General features: G+C 28.0%; 1 protein-coding gene across 1 annotated transcript in view; it reads right to left on the bottom strand.

Annotated features, from left to right (window-relative positions):
- Positions 1-7,470: 7,470 nt before the first annotated feature.
- kl-2 (dynein heavy chain 2, axonemal kl-2) overlaps positions 7,471-21,533 on the bottom strand; it is a 32,302-nt gene continuing 18,239 nt past the window's right edge. Inside the window, exons 32-65 of the mRNA XM_089216553.1 lie at positions 21,107-21,451; positions 20,483-20,600; positions 20,199-20,335; positions 19,965-20,120; positions 19,687-19,898; positions 19,439-19,627; positions 19,109-19,386; positions 18,630-18,959; positions 18,452-18,561; positions 18,103-18,218; positions 17,708-18,021; positions 17,378-17,646; positions 17,183-17,322; positions 15,963-16,107; positions 14,556-14,588; positions 14,318-14,463; positions 13,928-14,255; positions 13,650-13,814; positions 13,424-13,590; positions 13,193-13,364; positions 12,558-13,137; positions 12,055-12,482; positions 11,562-11,928; positions 11,357-11,503; positions 10,992-11,292; positions 10,720-10,936; positions 10,468-10,659; positions 10,167-10,351; positions 9,369-9,699; positions 8,310-8,460; positions 8,081-8,235; positions 7,920-8,009; positions 7,697-7,844; positions 7,471-7,629 (exon numbers count right to left, since the gene is read on the bottom strand). Of these exons, the coding sequence (XP_089072679.1) occupies positions 7,478-7,629; positions 7,697-7,844; positions 7,920-8,009; positions 8,081-8,235; positions 8,310-8,460; positions 9,369-9,699; positions 10,167-10,351; positions 10,468-10,659; positions 10,720-10,936; positions 10,992-11,292; positions 11,357-11,503; positions 11,562-11,928; positions 12,055-12,482; positions 12,558-13,137; positions 13,193-13,364; positions 13,424-13,590; positions 13,650-13,814; positions 13,928-14,255; positions 14,318-14,463; positions 14,556-14,588; positions 15,963-16,107; positions 17,183-17,322; positions 17,378-17,646; positions 17,708-18,021; positions 18,103-18,218; positions 18,452-18,561; positions 18,630-18,959; positions 19,109-19,386; positions 19,439-19,627; positions 19,687-19,898; positions 19,965-20,120; positions 20,199-20,335; positions 20,483-20,600; positions 21,107-21,451 (7,314 nt within the window). The 3' untranslated portion in view covers positions 7,471-7,477. The remainder of the gene's footprint in view (positions 7,630-7,696; positions 7,845-7,919; positions 8,010-8,080; positions 8,236-8,309; positions 8,461-9,368; positions 9,700-10,166; positions 10,352-10,467; positions 10,660-10,719; positions 10,937-10,991; positions 11,293-11,356; positions 11,504-11,561; positions 11,929-12,054; positions 12,483-12,557; positions 13,138-13,192; positions 13,365-13,423; positions 13,591-13,649; positions 13,815-13,927; positions 14,256-14,317; positions 14,464-14,555; positions 14,589-15,962; positions 16,108-17,182; positions 17,323-17,377; positions 17,647-17,707; positions 18,022-18,102; positions 18,219-18,451; positions 18,562-18,629; positions 18,960-19,108; positions 19,387-19,438; positions 19,628-19,686; positions 19,899-19,964; positions 20,121-20,198; positions 20,336-20,482; positions 20,601-21,106; positions 21,452-21,533) is intronic.

Below are 21,533 nucleotides of genomic sequence, written 5' to 3' on the forward strand. Positions count from 1 at the left end.
AAATAAAATAAATTCATAGTCACAATTTTTTTTTATAAGCATTCAAAGTTTGAATTTTGACAAAATACGTAAAAATCACGAAAATTCACAAATTATTTTAAGCTAAAAATTTATAAAAAATTTTCTTTTTAAATCTAAGATTAAAAATTTAATAAAAGATTCCTTACAAGTTTTTCAATCTTTATCACAAATAAAAATTCCACCGGAAATTCAAATTAAATTTTTATGAGCATTTGAAATTTAAATTTTTACAACATTGGATTTTCACTTTTAGCGATTTCCTTATTTTGGTGTAACTCTAAAACAAATTACCGCAGATACTTGAAATTTTGACTGAATGTTTATATAGGCGTTTTATATATTTGATAAAATTTTCAAAATATTTAGATTTATTTTGAGCTGTTTACTGACATTTTAATTTTTCAACTTTTTTAGTTTTTTTTTCTATAAATATCGATAAAAATTTATTTGTTCGGTAGAAAAGCTTGAAAATTTAATACAAGGCTTCTAACACATTTTAACAATAGAAGTTAAAAAATATTAAAAATTCGTAGGCACGATTTTTTTTTATAAGCATTTAAAGTTCAAATTTTGACTAAATACGTAAAAATTACGGCAATGTTCAAATTATCTTAGATAGAAATTCATAAAAGTTTTCCTTTTTAATTCTAAGATTTGAAAATTTAATACAAGGCTCCTAACATATTTTTACAATAGTAGTTGCAAAATAAAAGGAATACATAGTCACAATTTTTTTTTTAAGCATTCAAAGTTTGAGTTTTGACAACATATTATGTAAAAATCACGAAAATACAGAAATTGTTTTAAGCTAGAAATTCATAAAAAATTTTCTTTTTATATCTAAGATTTGAAAATTTAATACAAGGCTCATAATATATTTTTACAATAAAAATTGAAAAATAAAATAAATGCGTAGTCACAATTTTTTTTTTACAAGCATTCAAAGTTTGAATTTTGACAACATATGTAAAAATCACGAAAATTCGCAAATTATTTCAAACTAGAAATTCATAAAAAATTTTCTTTTTAAATCTAAGATTTGAAAATTTTTAATAATCTATAATATATCCTAGACAGATAAACCATCTTCGCTCAGAATCGTTTTTTGTATACAATGATAAATATCATTGGATTCAAATTTAATTCCATCCATTACAGTAACCCACTTGTAACCTACTGTACAGCAGAGCGACATACACGACTTACCCGATTTTTTATTTTTATAAATGCAATAAATTATAATAAAAATTACACTGAAAAACGCGTTGCGTACAATATAATAGTATGCTTTCCGTGGAGCAAAACTAACGACTATCGCCTATAGCTCGCGACTCCCTAATTAGCAGACTATCGCCGCCGCGACATTATCAAAACTATTAAATAGGTACTTATCGCGGGAACCGCACACTAAGCCACGACAGGGTGCAAGGTCTGATCAAGTAAAGTCATGTCTAAAAGCTTCATATTTGTGGCCACACATCCAGAAAGTTGCACTTCATAAAAATATGAGGTTCCATTTGAATGGTGACACATCTGCTGAGATGTTACTTAAAATAGGAGACGGACATTTCCTTTCATTATAAGGTGAGATCATTATTCCCTCAAATTTGACTACAGTTATTAGCTCTTTATCAGAACTAACTTCCAGAATTTACCCAGATCTAATAAATATCAAGATGAAACCCATAGAATGGTTGTGCGAGCGAGCCATCCTAGTTACAAAAAAAAAAAACGATAAGGCAGCCGAAATCAATGAAATTCTAATAAAGGCATTTAATGAAAAAGCTGTTAAATATAAATCTTTTGATTCAGTGATTCATTCGGATGATGCTGTCCATTACCCTTTAGAATTTCTCAATACTCTGAATCCTTCTGGTCTTCGATCACATAAACTTATCCTTAAAATAATTAGGGTTAACTAAAAATTAACAAGAATTTTCGTCTGATTATCAGCATATTTATTACTTTATTTTATTTTTGTTTTTAAATTTTAAATGTCTATGACGTACCTATTAGAATTTACTTAAATAAAAAACGGCCAATCAGAGAAAATTATTAATTTGTTATCACTCATTACATATATTAGTTACTAATAATATGTTTTATTGAATAAACTTATATATTGTTTGATTTTTTTTAAACTATAAAAACTTGAAAGTCGCATAAAAATTATCAATTTACTAAGAAATAAAATGTTGAAATATTTAGTTTTAAATATTCCTTAGAATTATAATCCATTCAGGTATTTATATCATTACTATTTCTATACAAATAGCTAAATTTAATAAAACAAAAGGATCGTATCCTATCTATCTGTACTTTGATCGCATTATATTTTATCTATCTTTCCGCTTTTGGGTGATATCTACTTTGGGGCGTCACGCGTTTGGGCAATTTAGCATAATGCGTTTGGGCGAGTGATTTTAAAACATTATAATGCGTTTGGGCGACCATTTTTTAATTATTTATTTTGAATACCCTGGGATGCTGTATTTTATCAATCCATTTTACCTCTTATTTTGACAGACTTTGGACTATCCATGAATTCCACGGGTATGATTAAAAATGGATTGTTTATATTTCATGTGTGTGCGCGTGAAATTAAAAATTGAAATGATTTAGATTTTTTATAAATGGAGTTAAAATATAATTAAAATTGAAAAAATATATTTGTTTTTTGTTTTATCTTATAATCATTACAATTTTATCTTTAATATTGTGTCGCTGCACCGTCCGCACTGCACGTCAATCACTTGTTTAATAATATTGAATCCTCAGTACTACGTCGAACCAATTATGTGCAATCTACACAAAATTCAGGAATAAAAAAAATATATTGTCTCGCCCAAACACATTATAAGAAACTCGGTTAACTCGCCCAAACACATTACTTTTATTATACAGGTAAAAAGGCAATTCGCCCAAATGCAAACCGCCCCTACTTTGTGCGGAAACTGATATAGCAGGTATAAACGTGTAATATGTATAATATGGTGTATAATTGTGTAAACACAAAATATAAGTGAGTATTTGAAAGAATGAAAAAAATGTGCAAATCCCACATCTTGTATCATACACTGAACTGAAAGTAATGAAATTTAATTAATTGAGATATTAATCTATTGATTTATTTTGTAAAAATCTTAAATAAAAACTCATTTGTATTTAGAAATATTTAGAAATTTCTGCTCCAATATCTAAAAATAGTAATTCTCAAATGAAATGTTAAATTTTATGTTTTAAGCACTGAAAATGTAATTTAATAAAATAAATATTAGAAAAATGAATATTAAATAATAGCAATTGAATTCCTATAAATCCATTAAAATATATATTTAAATCAATGTAACATTTTTAAGATGTTTTAGAATTTCAAAAGAAAAAAAAAGTTATAAGGAAGTGATGCAATTTCATAGGTATTTAAATACTTGTCAATATATCCACCAAACAATAAAGATAAACACTAGTCTTTAATATATATACATTAAAGACACCACCACCACCTCCTTGGAAAAAGTTGATGTAACTACGAAAGATATTGAGCCTTTTGACCCACAATTAGTACCTAACCGGTTTTAAAAAATGTGTGAAATCTTGATTTAGATTGTTAGTTGTTACTTATGACAGGCTCTTAAGCGGATACAATCATTTTAATTAAGATGGCATGTTAATAATAAATACCACAGATTGAGATATCAATATATTTAGAATGATATATTATAGTTCTAAGCAGTATTACAGTATTTAAAGATATTAAAATTCAAAACATATAATAATATTTAATAAATATTATTAGTTGGATAATATATTTTAATATTCATTCTTACTTTTAGTGTTTGATTAAATTATTTTCAAATTTGTTGGTGACATAGGTGACTTAAGTACACTCTACTCTTGATTTTTATTGAATATTCATTTCTTGTATTTCAATTTATCTAAGTTCACCTACTAATTAATTAAATATAACAAAATCACCACAAAATTTAACTTTTCTTGCTTACCTGATAAAAAATACAGTTAATCAGTGGCGTATATATGGAGGGAGGATGTGGTCCACTAGACCCCTCCCGAAATTATAGTCGAGACCTTAATCATATTATAAAATGTGGGACATATTTTATTTACTTAATATTTCATAGACCGTTGACAATTATTTGACATTATTTATCATTTATCACAGTCCACGGAACACATTATGTGAAAATTGTATATTGAATAATATGCTGGCTGCTGGTAAAAGGTAACAATAATAATTGTTTTACAGTTAATATGAATGTTATTTATAGATTGGTTTATACTTTATTGGGTTTTTATTTTTACGTCAATAACATGAGTACATTACGCAATACGCATTTACGCCCTACCTCTCAGTCTCTCACTACATAAGATTAGTGTCTTAGTGATTACATTGACGAGTAACGACCAATATTAACTATGGAAATGAATTTCAAGGACAAATTAAAAAATATGTTTTTGGTGCTGACTCTGAATATCGAGTGATCCAAATAATAATGATGAGAATTTCAGAGCTTTGTTACGCTTTAGAGCTAAAAATGGTGACGATACCCGAAAATTTCATATTTTACAAGCAGGTGGAAAACAAATGTGCACAACACACAAGCCTTTTAATACAAAATGAAATAATCGAATTAATAGGGACTTATATTCAAAATATTATTATTGAAAAAGTAAAAACAAACCAAATATTTATCTGTGCTTACAGATAAAACTTGTGATGTGCAAGGAATTTTCATTATGTGTTCACTATTTTGATAAAGATATTAATGAAATAAGAGAACTTTTTAAAATTTGTACCAGTAAATGATGTTGCAAAGGGTTACCTACTACAATTAAAAATGAACTTCAGTCTCTGGGTTTTGATTTAAATTACATGCGTAGACAAGGGTATGACGGGGCTGTTGCAATGAGTAGAGCTTTCAATGGAGTACAGGTAATATTATTGAATATTATGAATATCCTATTTCAATTTACACTCATTGTGTCTCTCATTCGTTAAATTTGGTTATAAATGATGCATCAAAATTACAACCTGTTAGAAACTGCATTGGAGTGATATGAGAAATAAGTACTTTTATGAGAGCATCAGTGAGAAGATCTAATATCTTAAAAACAAAATTATCTAAACATAAATTAGCGCCTTCACGTTTAATGAATTACTGTGACACTAGATGGATAGAACGGTAAGAGGTAAGTGTAACTTTCAAAAATGATACTTTACCAATTATTGAAACTATGGATCAGATAAGGTCGGATAATAAAGATGATGGAACAGCTGCTCGCTCACTTCATAAAAAACTTTGTGATTTTGAGTTTTTAATCACTTTAGTCCGACCCACTCACCGTTAGCAAAATGTTGTCCATAACTCATCAAATATCTGCAGTTATCCTACAAAAACCTGATATTGATTTAAGTTCTGCCATTGAACACATAGAACATGTACAATCGGTCATACATAACATTAGATCAAATGTTGAATTTGAATTTAAACACTTGTTTTTAACCTAACCTAACCTTACCCGAGATATATAAGAAGGGACATTACTTGAATATGGCTTTGCTTGCAGGAGTGTTTGGTAAGAAGCTATATGGAGGAGTAATTTACAAATTCAATAAATTTATGAACTGCAGTGATTTCGTAACCTTTGGATGTGAGTTATTTGAAAAGTACTAGGTCTGAGGTTAGATAATGGTAGGCAGTCTGCTGACTACGTCTTTAAGAGGAGTAATTCCCTCAGAACTAGAAACATGAAAAATTCAGTTAATGTGTTGTTAAAATATTTTTGAATGATTCTGAACATGTCAGAAAGCCATGTCTACGATCGAATCAATAGGAATTGTGGCTATACGTTTGATTACTGCTCTTCTCTAAATAGACACAAAGGTGATCAGTGGAGAGGTGGTTTGATTTTTTGTTCGGCAGGTTGAAAGAATTGATACGGTTAAAAAGGTATACCTGGTTGAGATATCATAAACACCCTATTATATGACGATGTAAAAACAAAGTAGTAGCCTGTTTCTGTTGTGTATACCGTGTTGTTTCCATCTGATGTACTTTTAACTGATGATCAATCGTGAAGTTAGTGTGGGTGTTTTTCCCGTACCATGGGATGGGGATTGGCTTTATTGTGCTGGTTTTTAAATATTGAAAATGGATCCGCGAAAACATGGTATTTATTAAAGCTTGATCAATACAGATTTGAATGCATGTTGTATGGGCCGGCAACAGACATTAATAGGCCGTGACGTCCGGTCACCAAAATATTTCGTACGCTACACACCGACTGACAAGTGTAAAAGTGTGTATGTGTGAATATAGAGACTCAAAGGAAATGGCCTTTTTTAATGGCCCTTCTTGCCCAACAGAGTATAAGTATATAATATATTCCAGCTATTAGATCTGAGACTCGTAAAAAAAAAATAAGTATAATAACTTAATGTGCGGCTCTTATGGCTCTTAAGGCCAAAAATAAAAATATAAAAATAATGTACTGCCCTTGTGGCACTATACTATATATTAAAAATAAATATGCGGCCCTTATGGCCTAACAACTAGATATGTCTAAGTATACGTAAGTATACCTAATAAAAATAATAAAAACTCACAATTGGTGGAGCGTAGACTGGTCAGCTTTCTTTCAACGTTCTCCTGTAGCTATATAATACAATTTCACACACAAATACAATAAAAAATAAAATTACTAAAAGTGTCGATAAGCGCTCATTTTATAAAATAATGATTAAGAGTGGTGATTCGGGCCCACAGAACATAATACACCGCGTTGACAGTAACTAACAACGGAAGACGAACGTAGCTTTGTTGACACCGGTGAGCAAACTATTGAAAATTATTGGACGGCAGTGTTAATGTTTTGCGTGCCGGTGAGCCTCCGGCAGTCGATATCGCAATTGCATAATATTTACAAATTATATCATTTCCACCATAATTAAACAGAAATAATGATGCATAAATAAATTGTGCTATGTGGTGTGTGTATGGCGATCGGCGTGCTATTTGAGTTTCGGTCCTCAACACATGGTATAACTTAGGTTGTTGGTGGGTTAGGTACTTGAAGTTTTCTCACCTTAACGGTTCACACTATGATAAGTTTGTTATGACTTATGTACATTTAAAAGAAACTTGCTTATTATATTAAAACACTAACTAAAATGAATTGTCGATTTGAAATTAATACGTTAAGGTGATAATTTAATATAATACTTGTATAATATTATTTTCATAATGCTATATATTTAAATACGTAATAATTATGATTTTAGAATACTGCTATATCTGATTAGTATTTTAATTTATTATAAAAAGTAATTAAATTGTCTTTTTAAATCCTATTATTTCAACTAATAAATGTGGACAGACAGTTGAAATTGAAAAAATAAGTTGAATGTATTAAATAATGTATTTTGATGATATTTAGATTAGACTGATAAACTAAGTAATACTGCTGTTGCTCGTTTTATCCAATACTCTGGAGATTTCGATCCACTATCAAGGTACATCATTATTATAAACGATTCTCTTCCATCTCCACTCCTCAAAGGATAATAATATATGGGACATTGGTAGAAATCTAAAAATATGTAAAAATGTAAAGTATACAACATAAATGAAAATATATGAGTATTTGAAGACTATACTTTTTGCTATTTTCGCACTATCTATGGGTTTAAAATGTATTACCGGCAAGTCAGAAATAAATTTTAATGGTACTGATTCACACAAACACGATTGTTTTAAATCCCAATCAGCTCCTTCTAAATAAAGGTTTCGCACGTAAACTCCTTCCTAGAATAATTAAATTATTATAATTTCGTAAGATTTTTTTAAATATTTAAAAATTATTATACTATCTGTGATTACTTTAGGAGATATTGATAGCCTTTCTGGTTTTGTAGGAATAAATTCCCAATAGAGTAAATCAATTGCTATGTTTGAACTTCGTGAATGAATCTAAATAATATTTTAAATTTATGTCAATAATTGTTAAAAACAATATAATAACAGAAACAACAATTATTTACCTGTAATACAGCTGTCAAAAAAGTAATTGGGTAAGTGTAAGCTCCCAACCAAAATAAAATTGGTGGATGAGTTTTGTTCGCCCAAGTTTTAAAATGATTGATTCTTTCTATTAAATCTTGAGTCCATGATCCCAGAGACATTAGCGATGGGTAAGCTAATTTTTTTATGTATTGAGATATACTAATAAATAATATATCAAGTGTAATTGTGGTTATTTATGTATATTACCTTTGAGCCATTGACCAGGAACTCTACCTTCATTTATAAACTGGAATATATTTTCAAGATCAGATGACATTATTGCTAGCCCTTTGATGCCTTTCTTAAGGCTGATTAATGACATTTTAATTTCGCTTAATAAGCTATTATAACGTTGTACCTGCAAAGAAAAATATTTTTCTAAAATACATATTCAACTGAATTTTACAAATGTGTGTTGTGTATAGAAAAAACGTAATTTAGATCCTAAGTGGAAAAATAAATGTATTTATTTTATAACTATGTGTGTTTTTTATTTAATTATGTTTGTGTGTGTACACGACAAGTTATCGAAATAATATTTCAATTTTCTATTTCAAAAAAGAATCTACTTTTACGCAAAATCAAGTTTGAGAAAATTGATTTTGTATATTGGTGTAACTCAAAAAATTACCGTAGAAACGAGTACATACAATTTTAACTGAATGCATATATTGGCATTTTCTATAATTGTTAAAATTTTCAAAATATTTCAAATAATTTTTAGTGCTTAATGCTTAAAGACATTTAAAATTTGAAATTTTGATCAATTTAGAATTTATTTTATAGGTACCTTCAATTTTTTTTGAAATAATAACAAAATGAAATATAGTATAAAATATCTTAGATTGACAAAACGTCTCCGATCAGAATCGTTCTTCGTATAGAATGATGTTGTATCATTGAATTCAAATTTAATAAAATCCATTTCAGTAACCTAACACATAGCAGAGTGACATCTACTTAATCGATTTTTTTAATTTGAGTACCTAATAATTATGTTTAAGATCGTTGTTGCATGTGTTATGTGTAGTATCAGTTTTACAAAAGTATAATAAAGCAAATTTTAGGTTAATAAGAATCTGTTTTACTATGTTATTTTATGTAAGTTTTAATTGATGAAATTGAAAGATAATAAGTACTTATAATTTTAGAATCCATGTAGGATTTTCGATGCGTTTTTTTCTAAATATAACTTCTATAGTATTGAATTTATTTATGAATTATTTTAAAAATAAGTAAATAATGTATTGTGATTATGAAGAATACCTCTTGTAATAGTACAATATCCAAGGGGTTCCTTTTAATATTTTTTGCAGTAGTCTCATAATCTATCAGATCAGGTAGTTTTTTCAGAATTTCAGTAGATAAATCTAAAACTTTTCCTTCTATATTTTCTTCCACCACCGTTGATTGTCCTTGTAAAATCATGAGGGCATTGCAAATTATACGATTTTCTCCCATAAAAGAAGCCATTTCAGCATTAGAATGTTGACCAAATATTTCGGGGCTATCCACGATTGGCAATGTGTCAATGTAATTTCTGTACATCTGAAGATCACCATCTCTTGGGATAAAATAAGTTGACAACGAAGATAACCTTAAAAACCATAAGATTATATTTTAATTTTTATAGTTGAAATACTGTATTTTTAACTTTAAGTTTTAAAAGAAAAAACATAACTGTTATGTTTTGAGAAATGTTTTAAGATTCAAATAAATCAAATCAAATTCTAAAATTTAAATTTATTTTATTTTTATATCAAGGAGTTAATAGTTGAGAGTAAGTTTGAAAAGAATTAACAAGCAATTAATCAATCATATCACGATATTTATAGAAAATTATAAGGTTTTAAGATAATTTATTTAAGAATATGCATTACTAAAAAAAGCTTTTAATCAGTTTTAACTAATAATAAATAAATGCAACACAATTAAATAAAATAACTAATAATTAATTTTGATTACTTATGCATACATTGATAGAAGATAATAACTATCATATCATTATAAAATATAATATATATAAAAATACCTAAAATAAAAGAATGAAATAATTTATTATACTTGAAATGAGGCGTTGTAATTGCATCTTCATTAAAATATTGACTAATGTAGGTATCTAAGAGTCTTCTATCCATGTTATCAGTAACGTGACCACCATAACAAATTCCAGCAATTAAATATTTTAATGCTTTCCAAGGAGTCTCTTCATATTCATCCAAATATATAGATAGTAAATTTTCTGATACCTATAAAATAAAATGAGAAATAATGTTAAGGGTAAGGCTATGTTATTTTATTGCATAAATAAAATTCCTAAGTCAATAGATTAGTTAAAATATAAGCTGGATTTAATGTTATTCACCTCGAAATCGGAATCATTAAAACTGTAAACCACGTTCCAACCAAGATTTTGAAATTTTTTTCTTTCGATTAATATTGAATGAAAAAAGCATAGTGAAAATATTAATTTTTTGTATTTTTCTTTCGAATTGCATTTATCAAATTGTTCTTCGGTTAAATTCTGATATAAACGTTTCATATTTGCTCTTAATCCCTGAGTACATTTTATGGACCATTATTGCAATAAGTTTATTTTTGAATTCTTAAAAATTACTTTTGGTGGTTCAGTTGTCATTTTTATAGCACTTTGTAATAGTGCTATAGGAAAATCAGGATTAGGATTTGAACTTAACCACAGCCTGAAATCCGGGTGAGATTTACCGTCTTGCATGACATCAACTATTTTATCTAACTGTGGCATCCATGATAAAGAAAGATGACAATTGGCAAGAAATATCCACTTTCCTGTTTGTTGGCCTTGTTCAATTAGTCTATTAAATATATAGACGTTATTACACATTAAATTTTAATCCTATGTGATATTACTGTGTTGCAACTAGTGATTGACCTTGACCCAGAGATAGAGATTCATAATATATGTTGTTACTTGAAGCCAAACCAACTAATGTGTTAGTTGGATCTACTCCAGGAGATAACAAAAATATTAATGGGGTTTTGCAACTTGAATCTTCTAGAGCACTTTTAACATCCATAACTGGTGGTTCTATAAACTTAGAACCAAGTTTATCGGAAATAAAATTTGATATCGCAAATGATAATCTGTCTAATCGCAAAGATCTTACGAATAACATTTTTTGAAATGAATTAGTACTCTCGTTCCATTTACCTATCAGATATATAAATTGTTTTGACTGAAATACTAGTATATATTAGTTAAAAAAAATATTCACCAATAAGATTTAATGATTCTGGATTTGAAGACATATACCATTGTTTCCATTCTCGAGAGAACTGTTCGAATGATTTTTCTACTCCAATGAAACCTGGCAATTTATTTAGCTCGGAAATATTATCCCAATTAGACGATGACAACCAAGCTTTAAAATAAAATAAATATATTTATTAAATTTTAAGTAAGAATGATTGTAGACATACATGAACAAGGGTTTTCTGGTTGTTCTACTCTATTCACTACGATACCACCCTTCAATAGAAACTCCATTTCATACGCAGGTATTAAGTCATCAGCCATTAATAAACTTATGATTATTTGAAATGAAAACAATAATTTGTGAACTTCGAACAACCCTCTACAAGTATTCTTATAAACTGCATATGTATGGTAAGAATTTAAATGATTTAATCTTTCGAAGAGCCTTTCATTTTTTTCACTCTTCTTTATTGAATTCTCGAATAAGTTCATATATGCATCCAATGAAAATTGGTACATAGGATCAATTTGATTAAGTTCGTTAAGAACGAAAAATAAAATTGATGCTCTTTTAGCACAACTTCTATAACCCTAAAAATAAACACCGAAATTAATTTTGTAAGATAATAAATTTAAAAATAATATGAATAATTAATTAGGTATTTATAATGTATATTTAATTTAATTTAAACAATTTTTTTCAATTTTTAATAATACCTCTCGAGCAACCTCAATATCAATTTGAGTTGAAAAAGAAATATCAAGTTGTTCATTTACAGTTATTGATGTAACTTTTGAAGAAGCTAATGTTTGAAAAAGTTCATCATTTTCTAACAGTGATCCTTGAATCTCATTGAGGAGTCGAAGTAGTTCATCTTCTAGTGCGATCAGTGTTTTTTTACCTTTATCAATATTCATTATTAAATTATCTTTAAGGATTTTTAATTCTGGTTTTTCCATTGTGATAACAACGTCCAAAAGTTGGTCTTCAAGCCCTTCTTCTTTAATTGCAAAATTAACTACTGTTGTCCGTGTAAAAATTTCAGGAGGATAATATGGATTTCTTAATTTAGTTGTAATGAAAAATCTAAAATTGTCATTATATGGTAACATCTTATCACCAATTTTAATATAAAGCTGATTTCCTAAAAATATAGTCGGTTAGTGAATCTATCAATCTTTTAAAATATTTCAAAACTGGTACTATGAAAAATAATAACCTTTTTCAATTATAGATTTTGATAAAACTGGCATCACTGAAGGATCAAGATGTTCAGAAGTTATTTGTAATAGTGTTGGATACCCATTTTCTAATGCTGTTTCCAAAATATTCATAAAATTTGGTAAACAAAAATCGATGATTTTTAAATCATTTTCAGCTTCCATGTCTTTAATCCATTTCAACGCTTGACATTGTGGATCTATAACTAATGGCCACCGCGAGCTACGGCTGATAATGATAGCATTTTCTGTACTTGAGTCATCATTGGGTAAACCATGAATATTCCAGTTTCTTATAATAGCCGGATCAGATAAAAAATCTTTATTGTCGTATGCTGGATTATTTGGAATTTTCATATCTTTTACTGAATTTGTCCATAATTTCAAAAGTATATCTCTATATTTAAATAGAAATGGACCCATATACGAAATGAATGCTATACTCAGTAGACAATCGCCAGGTAAATAGTCAAAATATATATTTAATTGTTTTACAGTTTCCGTCCATCGTATTTTTTCGTCAAATAGTCCTTCAATTAATGATGCTGCTCTATCAAGATTTCTCTTCAAAGTATCAGCCTATAATTTAATTTAAATTTATTATTGTTTAAATTTAAATTCAAATTAAATTTACCTTTTTGACTAGTTGTTCTTTTTCATCCATTTTTTTATCAAAATCTATTTTTAATTTCAATAACAGCTTTTGAATCTGGGATAATTTCTGTTGTGCAGTAAGTAATTCAGCTTCCTTTTCATTAAGATCGGCCAATGCTGCTTCAGCAGCTTCTTTTTTGGGAGCTACAATTCTGATAAAAGAAAAAAATATTTATTCGAATATCACATGAATATAATATTAATGGCGTACTTGTAAATTATAGCATATTTTTCAATTGCAATGACCCACTGAGCAAGTGATTTAGCAGCTACTGATTGAGCTCCTACTTTATCAGGTTCAAACTCTGGATTTGATGTAAATGCATTAATTTTTTTTAATACTTTTTGTGACACATGATCTTTGTCAAATTCTTTTAGCTAAAAATTTATTTTATTTTCATTTTAATTTATTTAATTTATTTAAATATGAAATTAACCTGTGTTAGAAAATTCGGATCTCCTAATTGTTTTTTGGCTTCAGTCCAACTAGGTTCCGATTCTTTTAATATCATTACAGCTTCTAAAACTAATTTAACTCTATGTGGAGGTTTTGAAAAAGATTTTACTTCAGCAAGATCTTTTTTATTGAGTGAATTCAAAGCCTAAATAATGAACAACTATTACAATAATATTACGTTTTTTATAAACCTATTAAAATATTAATTTTAATATTATTATATATACTATTATTATATTATATATACTTATTATTCACCTCCATAGCTTCCTCTAGTGCAGGCAATGCTTTTTCCAAATCAATCATAGCCAATCTATACAACTCTTTACACACAATTTCTTCTTCTTTGATTTTAATACTTTTCTCGTCAACTTCAGTTTTTTGTTGATCAGCTATCGATGTTTGCTTTAAAATAATTTCTAGAAACTGATCACACTCCAGAGTATACGCTTGAACAATTTTAGTAGCTTTTTCTAAATCTACTGTCATTCCGGCTACTTTTTCTCTGGTGTCGTCTATTTTGAACAAACCTTTTCTTAATTTATTTGACTTATTTGCAAGCTCGATTCGTTTCATGTGTAATGTTCTGTTTAAAACAACCAAATCGATAAATATAATACAGAATAGGCATAGATTTTTTTTGCATACTCCTTATATCCTGTTACTAATTCTAAATAATTTGTAGGTGTAACATAACTGTATCGCTTTAGTTCTAAAATCATCAGCCTAGAATATTCTCCAACTGACTGGTGAATAATGGCAAATAAATTTGCAATACATAGTTTTAACTCGTTCTATGAATAATAATACATAATAAATTTTAATAAATATACCATCAATGTAGTATTTGGTACTATGATATATATATTATTGGCTTATAAATTACCTCTGACAAGGAAACTGTATCTACATCAAATACCTGGAAAATAAAATGTAGGTACATTAAAATGAAAAAATAAACAAAAGGTATTTAGGCACAAAATATATATCATCAATAAATTTGTAATTTCCTTGTTTTATGTTGTTTGTAATTTGGGGTTAATATGTAAAAATGTTTTCCCTCAACTAGTTATGTTATTGTACACAAGAAAAAAATGTTACCCCTTTTTCTCTGTCTACAATTTAGAAGGAACATTGATTTTGTCTTATCATGCAGATAAGCTTTATAAGGCTTTAGAATTAAACATATATCATATAAGTTTTTTAAATAATTCGTGAAATATTTGTTTTTTGAATAGGTATACAATAGTATCTACTTGATTATTTACGTTACGAATTGTAATAATATTAATAATAATTAGTTATTAAAAACATTGAGAACTGTGGTGTTCTCCGAGTAATTTTAAGTATATTTAATAATACAATCAATACATAAAACTATGTTAGATATACATTCCACATTTTAAGTGTTAATTCACAAATGATAACAAAAACACAGTTTTATAATAAATAGAATAACCAACTTAACGCTTGGATGAAAAGTAGCAATAAAATCAAGGAATAGAATAATTTTTAAGATTTTTAATTGAATGGTACATTATAGAATTAAAAAATGTTTTTGAACTAAAAATGATTTAACATTGAGTTCAAATGTAATCTATTATTTTATTTTGAGTTTCTTTGCGAATAAAGCTTTTAAAACCTACTATATAGCAAATGATAGGTAGGTATATATTTTCTGCATGTATTAAGGAATAATTAATTAAGAAAAAAAAATATAGTACAATCATATTCAATATTTATAAATCTATATAATGTAATGAAAACAAGTAAAAATTGTATTTATATTTTTTACTGTGTATTTATTTATGTATTTTATAATTAATATGAATTTATATAGATTTTTAGATTTTATTTATCTTAAATAGTTTTCTTTAACTATTTTATACTGATATTATATTAATTATTAAGGTTAATATTATTACATTAGTCAATAGTTATTAATACATTTTATGTATTAAATATATATACTATATTTTTGTTACATTTTTTTTTAATGATATCTGTCATTAGCTTATTACTATATTAATGTAATTAAAATTAACTTAATATGTTCATTAGGAAATCTAGCCAATATGAACCTAAATCTGTTTTAATTTTATGAAAAATGTAAAAATGCATTAAACATTTAACTTTATAAATAACTTTTATAATTACTGAAGTATAAAAATTGAAAAATAAATGTGTTGAGAAATTAAAATTGTTGGTTTTCACTATAACATAATTTCAATTCAGTAGTATCTATAAAAGTACAGTAGACAGGTATTTAGTATTATTAAACTTTTAATCTTACTCTTGGTGCGCCAGTTATAGTTTCCAAGACTTCTATTGTAGCAAGAGAGCTAAATGCTACCTCTAGTAAAGCTTCTTTAGGCCAATCCAAAAACCAATCGATTGTAGTACAATTGATCAATGAAGGATATTGACGCAACCGCGTTCTAATTGGCGAGTAAAAAACAAAAAAATCAGTGAAATTATTGAATTATAAATTTTGTATACAATATATTTTCGTACAAATATTTAAATTTTTTTCTTAATGTTGAATAAATCAGAATGATTTATACCGATAAGTGAATCAATTATATGGATGGTTTTTTTTATCGTTGTTTGAACCTAATATAAATAATGCAGATTTTATTTCAACGATTTTGTCACAATAGACATTGCAAAAAATAAAAAAGTGTAAATGGTAAGTCAACACGTATATTGCAGATCATGGACAGGTCTTGCCTACCTATATAATAAATATTTGAGATTAAATTAAATTAGTAAATTGCAAATAATAGTTAAAATATCATTGGTAAAAAAATGAACATATTGTATATAGCAATAACATAAAACGAAACTAATTATTTATTTATCGATATTGTAGGTATCGACAATTTTTTATATTCATCACAAATCAGTGGCGAAACGACCGCATGGTCTTTAAGAAGCGACTGCTTCTCGATTTTTTTAAGGTTTGGTGGTGGGTGTGTGCCATGGGTGAAAATATGAAAGTGAATAACCATAACTAAGTACTTATTAGTATTAGTATTTATAACAATTTATAGATATATTCAGGTATAGGTAGGTTAGGTTAGGCCTACTATGGGTAATAGCACTAATGGATGGGTGGGTGGGTTATGTGTAAATTGTAAGTTTGCTTATGGGTTATTTTAGGTTCGTTTCACCACTGCATCACATAAATTACTTCGTAACTTGTTTTTGGTTTTAACTTGGTCTAACTTGTAGAAGTCAATATAATAGAACTAAGTAGAAATTTGGTATTTGGCCAAAAACTGTAATGAATCCCAGCTCAAAACAAAGATAAATGATCACCAATATTACATTCATTGAAGAATAATATTTTATTTTATATAAAGTTGACTAAATGTTATTAGAATGTTTAGTCACCCACCCACCACCCACACAAGGGATTGAATTATTCATTTAAGGGGGAAAAAAAACAGTAAAAAGTTTATTTTCACCCGTTTATATTCATACATTAATTGTATTGTACATCAAACTTACCGAAATTGGTTTCCAATCGGACTAAGGCATAGAATAATGTGTAGATTGCTTCTGACGCGATCTAAGAAAAACGAATAAATATCATCTGTTGTTTCTGGAACACCTTCTTTTTTAGCAGCGGGCGATAATACTTCTTTAATCTAGAAATGTCAATACAAAGTTGCATTTTTTTTAGCACTTATTAGGTATTCTAACCTCATCAAACTCTTCTTCTTTGTATAGTTGTGGTACTTCACCGGTACTTAATATGTTATTTATAGTCTCCAAAAACATTTCGTTTACAATTTGCGTGTCATTAAACAAAAATGACGTTGGTTGATCCCTCACTCCTGTCTGATAATACAGACGTTTTAAGTCTTCTTTGAAATCTCCTATTCCATACGTTTTATTCAATTCAATTGTAAACATTTTGTATTCACATAGCCAGTTTGCAACCTTTGAAAGTGAGGATCGTCCGGATCCACCTATCAGAAAAGATGTAGGGTATTAAAGCAGAATGATAGTGTCGAATTATAAACTTTGTACCAATTCCGACCAGCATTATATAACCCCTTGGTTGGGATATAACTCTGACAATACGACAAATATGGTCGATAGCGTCTCTGAATAATACGAGGTTCAATGGTATAACTCCAAAGCTTAAATTGTAGTCTTTTATGCTGTCATCGATAAATTCACGTAGATATTTTTCGTCGGTAACTTCTTCGTACCGTGATTGCTTGTTCAAAAAATGACAGAACAATAAACCTTGTTCTGATGAGGAGCATAGACTTCTATAAGTTATATCATAATGTTTCCCCAGTTGAACGTTGATTTGATCCATGAACCATTCTCGATCTCTGTAACGTAGTAATCAGAATTTATAAAACTATGTAGTTTACATTATTATACATTTTATCACAGGAAGTTGAATAATTTACTTTTTGTCAATTAATTTGTCATTAAATACGCGGAACACTTCATTACACCAAAGCCGTAACATCGAATTATCAGTTGTCTGGTAATCAGTATTACTGCGCAACAATCCTTGGAATACCTAAAAATGTAATTACTATCAGGAGAGAAAATTGTGTACTTGACAATGGGTGGAAAAAATTGTATTAAGATATTATATAAAATATTATCAGGCATAATATTTTCGATTAAATATATTAATTATATTAATATAATATAATTAATTATATTAATTATATTAATATATTTATATACATATTTAATTAATTATAGAATAAGCTTGTTATATATAATATTATATGGTGAATGACGCACTTTAGATATATCTCTCAAGTTAAATAAATAATGCATTTTCGCAGGTGTTGGTAGCAAGTTATCTACCACACTTTTGTAAAGATTAATTGTCATATTGGTTAGTCCGTTTTCTGCAACGAGCAAAAAAAAGTGACAACACAATCATACTATCAAAATAGTATTAATATCTATATCATACTCAAGTTTCGTATATGTTCCACAAATGATTTAAGATGTTGGCTTAACATTGATACATAAATGTTTGATATTTGCGCTTCTTCGGGAAACGTTAAATTTATAACGCTAAAACAACTCAACAGTCTGTTACTAATGGTACTCCTACCACTTCCAGGTGGTCCCATGGCACCGATCAATAGCATATTCTTCACGTACTTCAGTAATCTACTCTGTCGGTCAAACCAAAACTCGTAGTCAATCCACTGCCGAATCAATTCCAGTGGTGCCTGAGCACCATAAATTTCTTTTTCGGGCATATTCATGTCATCCAAAAATGTCACCAACGTTTTATCTGCGCATAAAAATTAACAAACAAAATAAACAAATTAATTTGAAAAAAAAAAATAGAATGTAATTTTTTAGATGAAGATCTTATGTGTATTAACAGTTAAGCAATTAAATTTGTTTTAATTTATCCAATATTTTATTATAATTATGTACTTGATAGTGGAACGTAAGTATCCTTTGTACGTTTCTCCAATCTTCCTTCAATGGTTTCTTGAACGTTATGAGCAGTAGTTTGTGCTGACATATTAATTGTTAAACATAAAAATTTATTTTTATCCATAACTTCCAGTGCTTTTTGGACGGTTAAAGTTTTTCCGGTACCAACAGGGCCAACCAATAAAACGGGCCGTTTTTTACTTAAAAATGCTTCTACAAGATAGTTGTAACGAACAGTATCAATTGTTGGTACGATAATTTTGAAAAAAGGTAATCTGAAAATGAATTTATTAACCGAATGCATACAAAAAATTATATGATGTATACTCTGTTTTGTATATCCAAGAACTATCACGCAAAAAGTTATCCCAGTGATAAAACTGAGCAGTTTTTGTATCAACATAATAGTGATAAATTGTATCGCTTATTGGAAATACCACTTCCTTTTCTCTAAAAAAAGTGTCAATTTTCTTTCGACCATCTTCATTAACTGCGGCACAAATTGACCAAATCAAACTGAAAAATTATTTTTCAATATTATTTTGATAGTTTTAATTCCTCGTACCAGTTGTTACCAAAACAGAAACCATAATTTAATGAGATGATCGTAGTCATCGGATTTTAATCCAGTAGGCATTTTAATAGCTAAATCATTAAATGTAAAGCATTCTAGCAATGTGCATAATGTAACAATAGAACTCAATTCAGGTAAAGGAACAGTTTCAACACAGTTCAACTTTTTAAATTCTAGTACAGTAGTTACATATTTTTTAAAATTTTTTTCGATCTAAAAACAATATTCTTTTAGTTAATTATTATATATGGCTAATAAAATAATTAACTGGTTACTGACGTTAATCTTATATGGTTCAAATTCACAGTTAGTCAACCATGATTTGTAGTACAATTTCCAACCAAAATCTTTATAATCATTGTACACGATTCCACATCTAGAAACAGTTGCTGGAGATGCTGCAGCTAAGTCTTCTACTTCAAACAGAAGGGATACCTAATTTAAATAGTTAGTATCACAAGTCCTTCGATATATCTATAATTTGTTCACATAAAAATAATACTAATGTTTTACCTGTTCTGGCATTGTAATTCGCTCGCTATTAATAAGCGTTAATACTTTATTGTCGTCCATTACTGAATTCATATTTTCTATCCAAAGTGCATCAACGGGGCCATCAAAAAGTATCCATTTTTGATCCATATGAATATCTATAAATTTGATAAGATTATAAATATAAATTAAGTTTCATTTACTGACATGTATAAGGTTGAAGGTTCAAAATAGCGTTTTTTCAAGTTGTAAATAAAATGTGTTATAAGCAATTCGACTGATAAGCCTTAAAAATGTTTAACAACCTGAACAAACTGTACGCATTAGAGACGATAATACACCATCAGTCCATTCTTGTGTAGAAGCATTATATTCTCCATAAAGCTCACCAAGTGTAAGCGCCTTTGGATTCAAAGGATATTCCTATGAAATAATTTAAATAAGTACTCACGAATATATAAGAATAGGAATCTTTTTTTAGGAATAGGAAAAATTTTTCTTATCATATTATGGGAAATTATTTTTAATTTAATAATTAAATATTTTTATATTTCAAAGGGTTATACTTAATTGTATTAGGTTTTAGATTGACTTAATTATCATTCATGAAGATTTTACAACCAATGTTTTGATTAAACTATTGTGCACCATATAATAGTAATATGAAGCTAAGACCAGTATGAGTCCGGAACGATAAAATATCAGAAACCTTTTGTTACTGACGTCAATTTAATTATATTGTTTCAATTTCACCAACAATTGTTCATCTTAATAAAATGGTAACTAGATGGTTTTTGGAGTAATAAAGTGGGTTCTGAAGTTACTTTTATGTGATGCAGAATATACCAAGTTTAGTACTATAGTAAACTCATTTTAAGTTTTTAACAGGTTATATTTTAATTCCATTTAACTATAAGATTAAGACTTACAGTTACTGTTTCAAATTGTTCAACTTTTTCAGCCTTTAATAATGCTATTGCATCTTTTAAAGTTTTCCATGTAGAAGTTTTTGCGGCTCCAGTGTGTCCCAGTAGCATAACAGAATGCCTAGAAATTTTGGTTTCGTGCAGCTGAATAATTTTTGCAATAGCAGCGTCTGATGGCTGATGATTTTTATTTGCCATACATTGCTTTATTGCACGAATGAGTATGTCATTTTTAACTTCTGGTAGAATTATACTGGGAAATAAATCTTTCGCGATGCCCAAAAATATTGGAAGATCGTCTACTGTAAGTTTCGCTAAATTCATGTTATGCATTGCCAATAATAGTACCTAATTCCATAGTTTTTCATTTTAATTAACAACAAATTAATTTGGTGATTTATCAAAGATGCATAATTGAATACACATAAAT

Source organism: Diuraphis noxia, unplaced genomic scaffold (assembly GCF_037042655.1).
Source record: "Diuraphis noxia isolate RWA-SAM2 unplaced genomic scaffold, SU_Dnox_SAM2 contig0001, whole genome shotgun sequence".
NCBI lineage: Eukaryota > Metazoa > Arthropoda > Insecta > Hemiptera > Aphididae > Diuraphis > Diuraphis noxia.